Raw genomic sequence first — 16,431 nt, 5'->3', positions numbered from 1 at the left:
ATATTCCTTAATATGGCTTTTATGAAACACCTTGTTTAGTAAACATGGCTAACAAAACGATGCTTGTGCTAAAAATGGCCACAGTCCTCCTCGAAAATTGTGTAGTCCCAGAAACATTACTTCACTGAAATAGCTCAGGTTCTGCTTTGAGACCCCACTGTAATCTGCTCTTATAAATCACTGTGCTCTATGATAACGTTTTCATTAAACTATGGAAGGCAAGAGGTAGTAAGTATCCTGAAGCACATAAGTGAATCAAATTATGCTGATCTTAAAAATTTGTTTTCCCACCCTTTCAAAAAAGAAAAAGAAAAAAAAAGTCTCATTCTCTGTTGTTCTGGGAATAAAGAATGATGTTATTTATAATACGTGAAAAGAATATTCACACACCCTGGTATGGTCAAATTTAACTGGAATTTAAACAGAAGGTAATAATATGCAGCTGCTGCTTTTTCCAAAGCAGTGCAAGAATATCAAAACAGGAAGGAGTCTTATTGTACTTTTCTCTCCATTGTTGCTACTGTAGGTATCCATTTCTTAGATCCTTGTCTTTCTGATCAGTTCAGCTGTGGAAAACAGTTAATGGATAATATTTACAACTCCTTTACTTACTGGTAGTAATCCGAGATATGACTTGCTCCAATGTAAGAACAAATTAGCTTAGGTTTGTACACATATAAAGAACAAATGTGTATAATTCTGTGACCAAAGCTTGGGATGGGATTTTTTTCACAAGTAATTTGATTCAGGGTAGCATACCAAGTCCTTGGTTACCAATTGAAAAAAATAAGCTGTATTTTTTTTATTCTTATTTTTGGTTTGTATAAAATATATATGCAAGTGCAATAATTTTGAGATGTCTTAAATTCACATTTATAAATTTAAATATTGTATATGTTGTTTTTTCTCCATGTATTCATTTGCAGTCTTTGTATTTAAAAGAATACTCTTATGTTTGTACTATAGAACATCAAAACCATTTATTATACCATTGTAAATAAATGCACAGAACATATATTTTGTTTTTCATTTACTTCTGTAGTCTTATTTCAAGTAATGAATCAACTTGAATATAATAGACAATGGATGCAAGTAAACCAACCATAAATGACTTTAGAAAAAAAAAATTCTTGTCCAAAACCCTTCCAATACTGTTGTGATGCTACTGCTCCTCAAATATAGGCAATTTCATCTGTCCATTTTCTGACCACTTTATCCAATACAAGGTGGAAGATGGAGCCTATCCTGGCAAGTAATGGGCGCAAAGCAGGATACACCCTGGATGGGACACCAGTCCATCGCAGGTCACAGACAGACACAAACACAGGAGGGCCAATTTTTCCAGAAGCCCATTAACCTACTCATATGTCTTGGGAGTACTGTAAGAAGAAACTGTATCACCTGAAGGAAACTCATGCAAAGGGGGAAGTAGATATAAACTTCACCCAGACAGCACCCGGGAATTGAACCCAGTGCCCAATGCCCAGAGGCAGCAATGCTAACCACTGTACTAACATGCTGTAGGCAATTCAATTTCAAATTAAATATTAACTTTGCTTTTTGAGCATTGTTTATCTTGATGAAGGCAAAGAAATGTAATTTTTTGGCTTTGACAAGCTTCTGTGTGGAATTGTCTTCAAAGAACACTTTAAACACATCAGACACCAATTTGTCCTAGGGATCTTCAATGGAATTTATATCCTGGTTCAACAGAGTAAAATATGAAGTAAGCCTATTGAAGTTTGCATCTTAATGCCGTATGTCAGGGATTTGGGCCATGACTTCAGAACAGGATGCCTCAGAACAGGTCTGGTTACAATGATGGGAGTGATTCTGTGGTCTTCTAAACACTTTGGCAACGATTAGGAGGATGTATCACTCTGATGAAGCAGGTCTGGGCAGGTTATGTAACTCTTGTTCATCTGTCATAAGTTGTAATAGTTGCTTGAAAAGTCATGCAACATGTAAAATTAAAGAGCCTATATGTAAGTGTCCTAAGATGTCCTAGGATTCTTCTCAACATCAGACAGCCATAATGAGGAAAACAAGCATCAGACTTAAAAATGTCAAACTTTGTTTCTAATGGAAGAACAGAAGTTAAGTTCAAATGTTTGCTGAGCATCCTAGCAAACTGAATATCGTGTAATTGTGTGGTCTTTAATGTAGGCTCAACTACATAATTTTATCTCTAAAAATCTTCTCTAGCACAGTTATTAACATGTTTTCTGCTATATTTAAATACAGGGAAAAATGGGCACAAAAATACTATATTTAAAAAGATTAAGACACCCATATTATCAAGTGTGATTGAAAAACATATTTATTCAAAATACTATTGTTAATGGTGCAAGTAACTATATTAATAGAATGTTCATGTACCTGATGGAAGGCAGAAAAAAGTTGGCACATTTTTTATTAACTTTCCAGTGTAATCCTATGGAATTGCATCTCTTCATCTTGCAGAATTTAGATTAGGCCAGCCCCAGTTGTTGGCTTGAGTGTTTATTCCAGGAAAGGTCCTGAATGGATGATGAGAGAAATATCACCACATCATGACATGTAGCTGCTTAAGAGAAAATTACTGTTGTGCATATCACCACACCCACATGTGACCAGCATCTGACAACTAAGAGTATCTTCTCTCATCTGAGAAACTAAAGTATCTGAAAATGGAGGTGCTTTTGGGAGCTCATCTCCTCTGTCTACTGCATCCAATGTCCAGTATTCCTTGCTGCCAAGAAGAAATTCTAATCTGAAACTCTTCCACTGTTGCTCGAATTCTTGTTTTAGACCATTAGATAGTTTAGACTTTGCATTGCTTATCATGACATCTTGTTCCTACTAGTGGCACAGAGTTTCCATTGCTTGACCTTTGTACAGTATGCCTGTTCCAAATTAAAGTTATTGTCTTACGGTTTATTTTTAACTGCCCCATCATTCTGTTCACTGATACGGGAATACAAAATCTGTGAATATTTTTTAACTACATTTTATTTAGCATTCCATTTTCTAGTCAAAACTGGTTCTACCCCCACTTGCTGACTAACATATTTTTGAAAAATGGGCACAAACATTCAGGTCTCAGCTCTTTTGTCTGTCACTCTTCCTACTGTACCCGTATACCTTCTCTCAGATTTCCTTCCACTCTTGCCAAAGTGTGGAGATTCTTCATTTTTCTGGTGCCCAAGGAGTGTGGGATTTTATTAGGTCATGTTCTAAAGCACACAGGGAAGCTTTTTGTCTGGAAGACAAAACAAAATAAACTTTCCCTTTACAGCAACCACATTCTGTTGAATTTCCACGTATGAAAATCAACATTTAGCTGTTTCTAATATTTTTTCTATAGTTATAAATCAATTACCTATAGTTATAAACACACCTTACAACAATAAGCAAAACTGAAAAACTTATTCTTGAGGGGAATACAATGTAAAGAACAGACTGGGAGAAAGATTACGTATAAGAGGAGGTCATTTGGCCCATCTAACCAGTTGATTTAAGGATCTCCTACAGCTATTTAGTGTACGAAACCGGGGTACCAGTTTCAACAACATGGCTGGGTACCTTGTTCTGAACGTCCACAAGTATAGAAGTAAAAAAGAAGTGTCTCTTGTTCTCTGTTTTAAATACACTTCCCACGTATTTTCCACTTCTGCCCTCTGAGTCATGTTTCACTGTTCCTTCTGAAACTTGTCTTCCAACTACATATAATCAAAAGTTTTACACTGGTTATCTGAGAGGAGTTTGTATGTTCTTTCTGTGTTTGTGTGGGTTTCATACAGTCCAGAAAACATGCTTCTTGGCTTTTAGGAAAATTGGCCCTAGGTGTGTCTGTACAGTATGTCTGTGTGTAGCCTGTGATGGACTGGTATCCCATCCAGGGTGTACCCTGCCTGCTGCTGGCTGGGATAGGCTCTGGCTCCCCATGACCCTGAATTGGAAGAATGAGTTAGAAAATGGATGGATGTATTACACAGTGCAGGGTTTAGCTGCTGGAAATGTAAGTCAGTTGGTGAATGTCAGGATTTTAGGATATATGATTTCAATGGCGAAACCCACACTGGGTGTAAAAAATGGTGCTGTGAAACAACACTGGGGTGATGTTGGATAGACCCTAAGTCATTTTTTAAACTGCACTGCCCTTGTGTCACTGTTGAAAAGCACAGCAACCATGCACCCATATCCAAGGCGCATCCCTTCTTCGTGCAAGAAAGCTTAAGATTTTTAAAAGTCCACCACTCAAGATAGCAAAATCAACAGGGATATGTATGAAATCAAGCATGGATTATAAGCATAATAACAATGTACATAAGCCACACAAACAGTCACAGTTTGTTTATGGGGAACACAAGAGTCAGTTTTAATGACATCTCTCTGACTTTCTGTATAATATGGACATCTCGTTTGTGACCAAAATGAAGTACTGATTGTAATGTTGAAGGACTTCAGGACAGTTCGATGCTGATGATGAAATTCTTGGGAAAAATGTTATTTTAAAGGTGCAAGTGCCATCTAGTGTTATGTGAATGCTTTTACCAGCACTTACAATCAGATGGAAACTACTTGAACCACTAATTTAAACTGTAAATAATGAGTGTGCTGTGTACAACATCGTGATTATGCATGATATATTTTTGGATATTTTATGCACTACATATAAAAATATATATTTTAATTAGATAAAGTCACATGAGAACAACTTCTCATTTAAATTGTTGAACTGGACAAAATGCTTATACAGTACCTGTGTTTCACAGAAGATCAATCAAAGAAAGAAATAACCAATATAAAAATAACAGGATATGGTTGTTGACAACTTTAAGGGTCAAGCAGAGAGAAATTAATCATATGACTAAAAATGCCCTCAAATGCAAAGGTAGATTGAGCTCATTTTGAAGATTCTGAACGGGGCAAATGGAAATGACTTGTGATTAAAGATAGGAGGTCCTCCTGGCAAGTTCAGTTTAATAACAGTACCACATCTAAGGTCGCAGGATGGTACAGAGGTCTCCAAGAAATTATTAGGTGGTGTAACATAGAGTGCAATCTTGGAGTGTCCATGTTGATTTATGCCACCAGAGAGAGGCTTTGGGTTGCTCTAGTGAAGAAAACAAGTGCACAAATTTGCATAAGGGAGTATGAGGTATCAAACTCAGCTGGTTTTCATTAGGGTTTCTACAGATAGAGAACACAGGAGAAGAAGTCTAATTATTGACTCAGTCATAGGGTGAAACCAGTCTCAGGGTTACTCAATGGTTAGATCATAACCACGGGAACACAGCTATAGCAGTCAGTGCAGGCAAAACAGGTCCTGATCGACGACTTACAGGCTTTTAACATTATGATTATTCTGAGAAGGCATTTTTAAAAGTTAAGAGGGAGACTCCGGACAAGTAATTCAGATTGTGAACTAACTATGGACGATGATAAAACGACACCAGGATTGCTCCGGCCTCAGTCCTGACACTGAATTTCCCCATACTCCCAGTGGTTATGTGAAGTGAGCCATGAAATCAGTTAAGGGGGACCTGCCAGAGCTGTTTTCCTAATTCAAGTTCTGTAAATTACTTTAAACTAGTGACGGATTTATCAAGGATGCAGAAGCCCAATTAGTCAAAGAATAAAGCTCACACTGATGAGTGTGGTAACAGAGAGTCTGTGATAAATTGGTATGAAATACAGAATAGTATTGAATATGGTATTAAAAGGATGGTATTAAATATGAGGTTTCCCAGAGCAGTTTAAGATGTAATTCTGTAAGCTACGTCACCACAGTCTAAAATAAGGAGTAGGGACACTTGCAATGCACTAAACCTAAGGAGAACATTAGATAAATCAAATATTGAAATCTACATGGAGAGACAAACCTTTCTTAAAGTGGATCCCAAAATATAAGAATGTCAAGATTAAAAAAATAGACAGTGATCGTGAAACAAAAAAAGTAAAAAAAAATTTGTCCGAACTAGCCCCATAGCATATTGTTTGTGCAAAACAACAGAATTAATAAGTACATATTAATCTTATTATTCTTTTCTATTAAAGTTTGAACTTCTGTAATGCAATCTATCACAATATTACATAACCATTTATCTGCAGTTCTAGGCGTATTACTCCTTATTCATTGCTTCCACACTGTTCACCTCCCACCACTGCCAACAGTCTTATTATTATTATGGGATTACTGCCAAGTTAACACGAAGTATTGCAAGTAAACTGCGTTTTATAGCACAGCGATTTATTTGTGTTAAATATAAGTCTTCCTAAATAGGCAACATTTCTATCAAATAGATAAAAACTTCTTACCTTAAGAAGTGCAAGCTTTCAATCACTGAAAATCAGCATCAGCTGTACTGTTCAAGTGAGCCTGACGGAAGAGCGGAGCACTTTGTTGTCATGGTGAGAAATCAACTTCCTGTACACGGTCAGTCGGGGAAATACTTCTTCGTAAGCGTCTGCAGTACACAAACTTAAGAATAAGCGAAATACAGAATTTTGTCTCTCCGCGAATTAATAATAAAATCACGAATTGTCATATGCACTGTGTTAATATTACCATCGAAATGAAGTAAGACATTGAAAATAGACAAATGCTGGCTTAACGCCTACAGGTTACATAACATTTTAATTTTTGGTCTTTCTACGTAAGTATTTTTTCTCTATTTGCACAATTGCTCAAGGCATATGAGCACATAATATGTTACATACATGTATATTGTTCTTTACAGTTAAATGATGTGCATTCTAGAACAGCTTACAAACTAATTTATTAAAGCTTTATAAGCCAGTTACTGTAAATCGCTTTCCATCAATGTAATTTTTGGAGTACCTCGTGGGTACAGCGGTACAGCGGTACAGCATGTGTTCACTAGTACAGTGTCTTTAATGATCAGAATGTTCTTACAAAATAATGTAGTGAAGTATTTCAAGATTGTTGTTTCAATTTAACAAAGCTTTGGTACAGTATACATGGAGGTGCCTAGTCTTAATTATATATATATCAATCAATATATTTATTATATTTTCTGTTTTTAGTGATGTGGGCTGACCAGGAAGAAAGAAAACTACGTTCAAATGTTCTCAGCAAGACCCGTAAAGAATTACTGCAGGGCTTGGAAAAAGCCCACAAGGCAGACATCCTGGCTTATAGCTCAGGACACCTCAACCATGACAACCTGTGTAAACTGCCAGTCCAAAAGGCTAATGGACCTATCTGGGAGAGCTCAAAGACTCCAGACCTGAAAAAAACGCAATCTCCCCGCAGACTGAAGACATCAGAAGCTTCTGTCAGGAGAATGAAAGATGCTTTGATGGATTTCACTGTAAAAACTGCTCTAGTAGCCGACCGGTGGAGAGCACAGACCCCAGGGTCTGAAGAACCTTGTCTGTCGCCAACTGCTGCTGGAGCTAGCGCGAGCCATCTGCAAGTGGACAGCAAGGACAAACTGAGAAGCTCTTTGGATCCTGCTGAACTTTTATTGTTTAAACCGCCGAGCATGAGAAGCGATGGGACACGCAGTGCGCAAAACCCTGATTGCTTTCACCTCACACAGTCGCACCACGCAGGGCTGACTAGAAAGGAGCAGTTTAGGCTGATGCAAGAATTTGAAAAGGTGGTCCTGAAGAAACAAGACATGAAGGAAAGAAACGTGTTGAGTGGCCACAAAGCTGCAGAGCACCTCACAAGGAAATTGGATCGGGTAGGATACTATAAAACTGTTTTAATCGTGTACAGATCTCATGAGAATGGTCCATGGCGAAACATATTTTGGCTGCCCCATTATACTTTACTTGTCCTCTTGTACTGTACCACTCCACTCCCGCTTGTGTTTGTTGTGCTAAAGCTTGGAATAAACACCCACGATTGCAAACAAATATTTCCACCCTCCATCTCCAGAAGTTCACAGTTTGTGTGTATGGAGTTATAAACCGGTCTTGGTTCAACTCAAGTTATTTGACAATGGCAGTTGTCCTGGGTTCATGGAGCACTCATTCACTCTGGCAAGAGTTTCTGGTGGTTTAACTACACTATGTGGTTGAGAATAAATATTTAAGCAGACTTTTATGGAGTCTTTTAGAAACATGGAATAGACAAATATATAAAATAAATGTAACACTTAAATAGTAAAGCACCATTGGTGTAGGAGAGTTAATACTTTTAGTTTCCTCTGTACATAGCAATGGTTGTGTTCTCAGTCATCCCACAAGAGGGAGACAAATACCATGACAAGAAGTAAGTTCTTTATATCCTTTTCTAGGCAATAATTAGTTTACTGTATGGAAATAAGTTTCGTATTTAATATCACTTTCATATATTAGTCATCATACTACTGTTAGAACAGTTGCTCTAGATTAGAATATGTGACATATTACAAACCTTGGCATGTTTTTAACTTTGTAAAGAGCCTGAATTATGGAATGTGTTGCATGTGTTTTCCCAAGTTTTCTCCCACAGTCCAAAGACTGTGGTAGGCTAACTGGCTCCTGGAAAATTGGTCCTGGTGTGAGTGTGTGCATGTCTGTGTCTGAACGTGCCCTGCAATGGACTGGCATTCTATCCAGGGTGTATCCTGCCTTGTGCCCCATTTACTTGCTGGCAGGGATAGGCCTCCAATCCCTAGGGTCACAGGGGTCAGAACACGGATGGATGGCTTCATGGACGGATGGATGGATAACACTTGTGCTACAATGCCGCCTTTTCATAAAGAAGCATTAAAAATAAATGTAGCAGACAATTAATGCTTATCTTAAAATGCTTATCTATTTCACTTTTGAAACTCATCCTGTTTGTTTTTTTAAATCTTGGGCAAGGTGATGCTGTTGTACTACAACAATATAGGTATATCATTACTGTAATTAATATGATGTTAAATTAGATTAATCCGTATCCCATAGATGTCTGTTGTCTCTACCTAGCATCGTGTTTAAAGGGTATTCTTATGTTTTGCCCTAATACTGTATGTGATAAGGCCAAATAAATTAAAATGTTTACAAAAAGGAACTGAAATGCTGTCAAATTGCAGCTGTAGGAAGGTGAAAACGCCCCAGATTCCGTGACCTGACAGGTTGACACAGTATGTGTATGAAGTGGTGTTCCCTAAGCTATTCCAATGACATCTGAATATCTGTAACACAGGAACTGAAGAAGTTGTCTTCCACAGACGGGCCCAATTATACGCGCCTGAAGGTGTTTAGCAACATTTTTTCTGACGTGTGCAATGAGTCACAGGTCTTTGGGGGACTTTTGAAGGAAATTAAGGTATTTTATTTTTATGGATACATTTTACTGTATGTCTTACTGCCTTAAGTCCTACAATTAAATGTGAAGATACACATGAAAAAATGTAGATCAGTTTGTTTGCGTTTCTGTGGAATGCAAAGAGGATTGTCCTTATGTTTAGGCATCATATAACCATGTGATACACTTACAAATACACATATGATTGATGGGCAAAACATATGCCCCATGGTGTTCCTGGAGAGACACTCTGAGACCTGAGTATTTTCAAACATAAAAAGGAATTTTGATTTCTAAAAAAGTAGGAAAATTAGTAAAATTACACATAGACCTAGCCTCTTTTCTAAGAAAATTTGATTATTTCTTTTTCTTCTGTTAGATGGAATATGACCTCTATTTAAATTCCCTCCTTGAATCCCAGCCTGCACTTCAGCTCATGGTAAGCTTATTGTCCTTTGATGTAAATATTTGTTAAAGACAGCAGCTCAGGGGAGCACAGTTGTGTATGAAGCAGTAAAAGGAACTAAGGTTTAAGGATGTGTGAAATGGAGTGATGCAGTTAGCTAGTTATGCATTTGTTATTTACTTGCTTGTTTAAGAGAGGTGGTGGTTTTAATTTCATTTTGCAGTCTCGGATTTATTTAGATCAAAATATAAATAATATTAGGCATACTTTAGCAAATAGTAAAGTAGGTAACTTTAGCCATATCCTTAGGTGTACCAGCACATACTGCTCCAAACACTGCATGTTGGAAATGTTCTATATAAATTCCTTAGCTTTTTTCTGTGTAGTTCTCTTATTCAGAATGTTATATTTCACATTTTGACCCATGAAAGACCCTGGTGGAAGAAATCCAAAGGACACAGAGCCAGTTTGTGATGACACGGGATGTAGAGCTGGCCACAGAGGAAGTCTTCCGGCTGGGAGAAACTGCTAAGAGAGCACTGGAGGAAAATGAGCAGTAATTATTACACAGAAAGTCTTTCTTTGTTTAATGCCACTGGAAACTTCACCCTCAAGACAGTCCTTTTCTATCACAATGCTAAAGGAAATTTTTCCCATGTTGAAATGTGAACTCGGGAAAATATGCTTTTCTGAATCCAGACTGCATTAAAAGATTAATCCAAACCAGTAAGATTTTGTGTCTAATTAACACATAGATGTGTAGCACAATAATGGCAAATATTTCATAAAAATATGAGATATACAGACTAAATCTATTATTTGATCTAAGATACTCTGAATCAGTCAGTTCTAAACTTTAAGTAAACTTTGTTCAATGTTATTCTACTGGAAGCTATTTGTCTTCATAGCCATCATAATCACTTTAACTTTTGTTAATTACAAAAATACAATCATAATTTTATTATAAATGTGTTTAAAAACTACTTAACTCAAGCTCACCTGTCTAGAAATACAATCTTCAGAACAATTCACTTGAGAATTCCGCTAATGGATTTTCAGAATATGGTGCCTACTAAAGGGTTTTTAATGTTTTTTGGCGTGTTTTCCAAATGAATCCTTAAACAGCTTTCATTTGACTATTTATTTCAAGCTTCACTAATTTTTATTGTCTCTTCTATAAATGTTTGCACCAGACTGAGGAATGAGTTGCAGATTGAAGTATCAAAACCTGGAAGCCTTGAAGAAAAAGGCAAGTGAATTTTAATAAACTGTGTTTGTTTACAGTATAATGTTACCTTTTTTGAATACACATGGCAGGCAATGTGTTTTCTGTGTGTAGCTGAAATCCAATCTGATATTTTAATCTTCATATACTCTAGGTGTTTTTCCCCGATTGAAGGCAAATGCAGTTACTGTAAGTTAAAGAAGGTAACTGTAGTGTGGGTAACGGATGGTAACAGTTGAAAGATATTCTGTTTCAAGTACAGAACAGATTGTACGTCAATGTCAAGAAAGTAGTGACCCACATGGTTTAGGAAGTCCAATGAGAAAAGATAAGGAGAAAGAAAGCAGTTTATAAAGTGATTAAAAATAAACAATTTGTGGGTAAAGAAAAGGAATTGAATGAATCAAAAGCACAGGTACAGTAAAAGGGATATTGTAAAGACCAAGAGAAAGAAATAGGACCAGAAATGAATACTGCAATGGAGACTAGTACTAGAAATACTTAAAACTAGTGAATTGTAAAAGACTGAATAAGATCCTCTGATCAGTTACTATAGCTGCTAACAGCCAAATGGAAATTTGTGTGCTCTTTCCTTTTGTTCATTTCATTTTAGGTATAGTAATTTTTGTGATATGTTTGAGTTTAACTTTTGGATGTTTCCTTAAAGTTTGTAAATTTATTTCAGAGAAACTTGTTTCAGATGACGTGGAACCATTCCATTGTATTCTTGACTTCTGGACTTTTTTTTCAGAAATCCACAAAGATTATGTGCAGGCAATGAAACAAAAAGAGGTCACTCTTTGCACACTGGACCATATTCAGCACATGAGGTACCAGGTGTGGGCAGCTTGGGAAGAGGTTCGAGAGCTGGAGAGAGAAATCAAAGAAAAAATGGTTTCAACCATCACTACTGGCACAACTGAAAGATGTATCAGAGACTCAAAGGTAAAGATATTTCTACAGTAGATGAGTGAAGAGTGTCAACCACTGTTTTACAATTAGCACTTCAGCACAGAGGCTGGCTATCCAAAAAATAATCTGGGAAAAAAAAAATGTCATGTGCCGGAATTTTTACAAGAAACTGAAGACATGTATTGCAAACGAGTGCATTTCAGAAGAGCAGTGCAAACCTGCATCCTGTAGGCAGAGAGGAGCAAACAGATGGCTGAAATATAGTACATAGCTGTAACCCTAAGACACATCTTCTCCCACATAATTGAACAGAATATGTCTTGCTCATCAGAATGTGTGTAGTTAGAGCAGCTGCACTCTTCAGATATACTCTCAGCCGCTAAGTTGCAAAGCTATATATTTCCCATTATAGTGATTATAGGGAACTTTAGTATTTCCAATTTCAGACTCTGCTGCTGATCAAATTAAGATAAACATACAGTACTGGGATGGTGTGGCATTCTGTTACTCTTAAGTGTGACCACAGATATATATGATTTGTCTGTTTAGAAAAAAAAACATGTATTACTTTCTTATTTCCTCACTAAACCGAATCACAAGACCTTATACATTTTTAAAAAAATGTGTGCACCACGTACACCTCACTTCTGATTTATGTCAGAGGCACAGACACACAAATATCTAGTTTAATGATATGATTTTTTATCTGCAGGCTGAAGTAATGAAATTGTTAACCTCCAATGAACATCTACAACAAGCAACAAAAGTAAGTCTGTAATGCTAGATGCTGCTACAGTATGCATTATTTTTATTCAACTAAATATAGACCTGCAACTAAACTGTTTCGAATTATTTTCTATACATAAAACACTTGTTTTATGCCACACTGTTTTTGTTGTATTTAACCTACATCTATATTACTGTTTTTATGGTTTTTGACATTTTGACAGTTTATACTATGAAGTTTTACATACAGCATACTGTATGTACAATTTCACTCAAGGCCTGCTGAAACTAATTTTAACAGTCTTGCTAAGAATAATTGAACAACACTGAACTGAATTCTACTATGTGGCAAATTGTAATATTGTATTTTCTCTGTTGGCACTGTTGTAATTATACAGACATGTGAGATACATTACTTTTATACTAACCAATGATATTTATTCATATTTTAGTTAAAGCAAGTTTAAAATGAAATGGAAAAGAAAATGCTAAGTGACGAGCTTTTTTCTAACCCTCAGAAAAAAAGTAACTCAATGGGTTTTATTTTTCATTCATTTGAAAGGATCTGGGAAATGGCACATCTAAAGTACTGGGCAGGATGAAGGTTCCTGATGAAGTGCAAAAGTATGTATCACAAAAATCATTAAATATACTGTAGAAATATATATACAGTATATTTTGTACTTTGAGAACCACTTAATCTTTTATGTAATTCCAGGGATCTTTGGAACAAGATAAAGACTGCCTTGAAAGAAAATGATGGACTCAATTCTTAATAAAGTAGTGTGCTGCAATATTTTTTGTCTTTTTATTTTTATTTTTGGCTGATTCAGTGGCTGGGACTCAACATGTTAGCTATAATAATGCTTGGGGACAAGTGGTACACCATACTGTGATTGTGCCTCCTGTCTGATCATTTTCCTGTGAAATTATCAGTTGTCAGAAGCCTTAGAGCACAGAGCAACATACTTTATTTTTTAAACACAGCAAATAATTTACCAAGAAATGGTTTGTTAATGTTACATCTAATAAACATACAAAGTGCATTTTTATTTGCCACTTTCCTCCACAGCCTCTTTTCTGCTTTCTCCTATAATGGGAAGTGGCAGGATATTGCCCCACAACTCACTAACTTACACTAGTCAGACTTTCAAGCTTCACAAGGGTTACTTAGGGGAAGGGATATTGTCAAAGATGGGATCATACATGATTAACAATGTAAAAAATAAAAGCTTAAGAACATAAGAAAGTTTTCAAATGGAATGAGGCCATTTGGCTCAGTATTCTATAGGCCTTATCCAGCTTTTTTTCTTGAAAGAGCAATGGTATTGGCTTTGACAATATGACTAGGAAGTTTGTTCCACATTTCCATAACCCTCTCTGTAAGGAGGAGCTCCTTGTTCCCAGTTTTAAATGCAGTTCCCGTTTGTGTCTTTCCATTGATGTTTCACCTCTGAATCTGAAGAAGGCCTTAGTAAAACAAAAGGTTTCTTTTGTGAGCACCTTTAAGGATTCTGAATGCTTAAGTCAGGTCATCTCACAATCTTTTCCGTTTAAGAATAAAAATCTGTAGTTGTTTTAGCTTGAATGCACTGGACTGCTGTTTCCAGACAGTGCTTTATAAACTCTTATTTTCATGTGGTCTTCTAACTGAAACAGGGAGGGAGGAAAGGAGAAAAATAGAAACAATTATTTGTGCATGTGAAATTAAACTACATAGTGTAATAAAAATGTTATGCACGTTGACGTATCTCCACAAAAATGGTTAATATTTCTTTTTAAAAAGGTATGATCACTGAAGAAGATTAAATCAAAATTATTTCTTTTGAGCAGGATAGGCTAATTAAAACTTTGAACTCCTGTCATTAGAACATTTGGATTTCATATAATTGATCATACTAAATGACCAAACAATTTCAAAAAAAATTCTGAAGCTCTTTAATGGGCTCGCAAAGCAAAATGTAAGTATCTTCTCTTTCCACTAGAGGTCTGCCTTTCTCTATGAAATTGTTTCAGCCTGACAGCTTTTCTATGTACATTGTGCCCTAAATTAGTGGTTGCGAAAGCCACTCTAGTCCCAGAAACCAAAAAGACCTATGTTTTCCCTCCATCCATTTCTAATAGTTTACAATTAATTTGTGTGATGGCTTGATAAAACCAATTAAATATCCTGCCATATTGTTTTATCAAAGAAAGATCCTGGTTTTGTACTACGGGCCAAGAGCTTTGTTTCCATTTAAGCATGATAATGAGAATAACTATTTGTAAATACACTGATTTATCCGAATATGTTTTTAATACATTTTCATGTGTGGAAAATTGAAGATAGAGTTGAGAGCCTTGCATTGAATGTGTGAAGGTGATTGAGTATTGGGATGTAATTTTTGGATCAATTAACCATTTGAAATCAAACAAAATGAGTCTAATTGTGTTCTCTCTTTTGGAACTGTTGTTTTTATGTACATGAGCATTAATATTACTCTTATTAATCTATTCAGCTGAAAACCTGTATCCATGGAAATTTAGCACAGTACAATTTCCACTTATAAACCTTAAACACAAATGTAAGGGCCAGATTTTGAATATAAAAAACCTCTCAAAAATAATTGATAAATATATTCAGTGAAAGTACTCAGTAGGTGTTGATATAAATTTACCAAAAAGCCAGTGCTAGAGAAAAGAAATAGATTTAATCATTGCCATTTTTGTAATATAAAATAAATAATGGTTGGTACAGTATATAAATATTAGAGTTGAAGCCTTTGCCCAGTCTCAGCAGTGAAAATTGACCAAATGCCTTATGGGTTGGTTGGCAATCCTTGACATGCTTTGCCACAGTGACACTTAAGAACGCTATTGGTCCCAAGAACTGTACTGATCCTCAAATCGATACTCAGACTTGGGCTTTAGGATTTGCAATGTGAAAAACGGTAGATGGCTGACAATGTCATCTTCAAAGGACAGCATGCATGTTCCTTAGCCCTCCTTTGCTGGTACAAGGGTTGCAGCAGTGTAATTGAGCCGATTAAGAAATTAAGGGTGTGGTGGCATGTGTGTGGTGGAATAATTAAAAATAAAAACAATGTGAATTTCAAATTATGCATGGAAGAAAGAGAAACCGTTTTGTCTCATGTAGTCGTTTTGAATGTCAAGTCAAAGCAATTCCACCCTAAGGGACAGTACAGTATATCATATACAGTATCACGTATTTGCTTAATGGAAAAAGTGCTCAGAAGGCTTTGTCATGCCACCTCTCTGTTCTCGGAATTAATTGTATTGTCTGACAGTCCAGTGTCACAGTACACAAGAAAAACTGACAGCCTAATTTGAGTCTGCAACTCGCCTTCCAATGTACATAGGGCAGTTGATAAATTTTGTGGCAATCAGTGTCATTTTCTGCTCTGTTGGAGCTTTTTAATATTATCGCCTGCCCAAACACAAGAGATAAAGCTCAATTTTTATTTACGTTAGTGCACAGATTTTGTGCACTTTCAACATATGTGTTACTGATTGTCCTTATTACTGAAGTCTGCAGAATCTGAAGAATGATAGACTAGTTTCTGTTCGTGTCTAAATCAAAGTGATTGTGCTGTCTGCTTAGATGCTCCTACACGGAGACATACACATACTGTATAGTGTAAGTACAAAGTGGCATAACAGGAGGAAACAGAAGAAAAACAGAAAATCGAATTGCCAGGTCTGCACAACTATACAAATACATTGTACTGACTGCTTTGTTGTGTGATCTTCCTTAAGTTGTGAAACTAGAGATGCGAATATCATCTTAGCATATTATTTTTTATTTTCAAAATATTTACAGTTTAAACAGTCAAGCCGGGAGATTTTGAAATACATGTGTATTTACTTTAAAAATTCCTAACCTGGACATATATTGTCCTGCTGCATATAATGTATACCAAAAGCATT

At 36.2% G+C, this 16,431-nt stretch overlaps 1 protein-coding gene across 1 annotated transcript; it reads left to right on the top strand.

The window, feature by feature from the left end:
• Positions 1-7,034: 7,034 nt before the first annotated feature.
• LOC148820174 (uncharacterized protein C6orf118) lies at positions 7,035-13,280 on the top strand. Its single transcript, XM_088934122.1, has 9 exons — positions 7,035-7,697; positions 9,134-9,256; positions 9,615-9,674; positions 10,073-10,197; positions 10,835-10,890; positions 11,618-11,811; positions 12,491-12,544; positions 13,067-13,128; positions 13,223-13,280. The coding sequence occupies exons 1-9, from the start codon at positions 7,035-7,037 to the stop codon at positions 13,278-13,280; spliced, it is 1,395 nt and encodes a 464-aa protein (XP_088790248.1).
• Positions 13,281-16,431: the final 3,151 nt, after the last annotated feature.

Source organism: Atractosteus spatula, chromosome 15 (genome assembly GCF_055471065.1).
Source record: "Atractosteus spatula isolate fAtrSpa1 chromosome 15, fAtrSpa1.hap1, whole genome shotgun sequence".
NCBI lineage: Eukaryota > Metazoa > Chordata > Actinopteri > Semionotiformes > Lepisosteidae > Atractosteus > Atractosteus spatula.
Note: the sequence above shows the minus strand (reverse complement) of the source record. Positions and strands in the feature narration are given on the sequence as shown.

Excerpts from the sequence above, each read along its gene's own strand:
- LOC148820174 (XM_088934122.1), top strand. The coding sequence starts at position 7,035 with ATGTGGGCTGACCAGGAAGAAAGAAAACTACGTTCAAATGTTCTCAGC. Across the intron at positions 9,257-9,614 it reads GACTTTTGAAGGAAATTAAG|ATGGAATATGACCTCTATTT; the intron begins GTATTTTATTTT and ends TTCTTCTGTTAG. Across the intron at positions 11,812-12,490 it reads GATGTATCAGAGACTCAAAG|GCTGAAGTAATGAAATTGTT; the intron begins GTAAAGATATTT and ends TTTTATCTGCAG.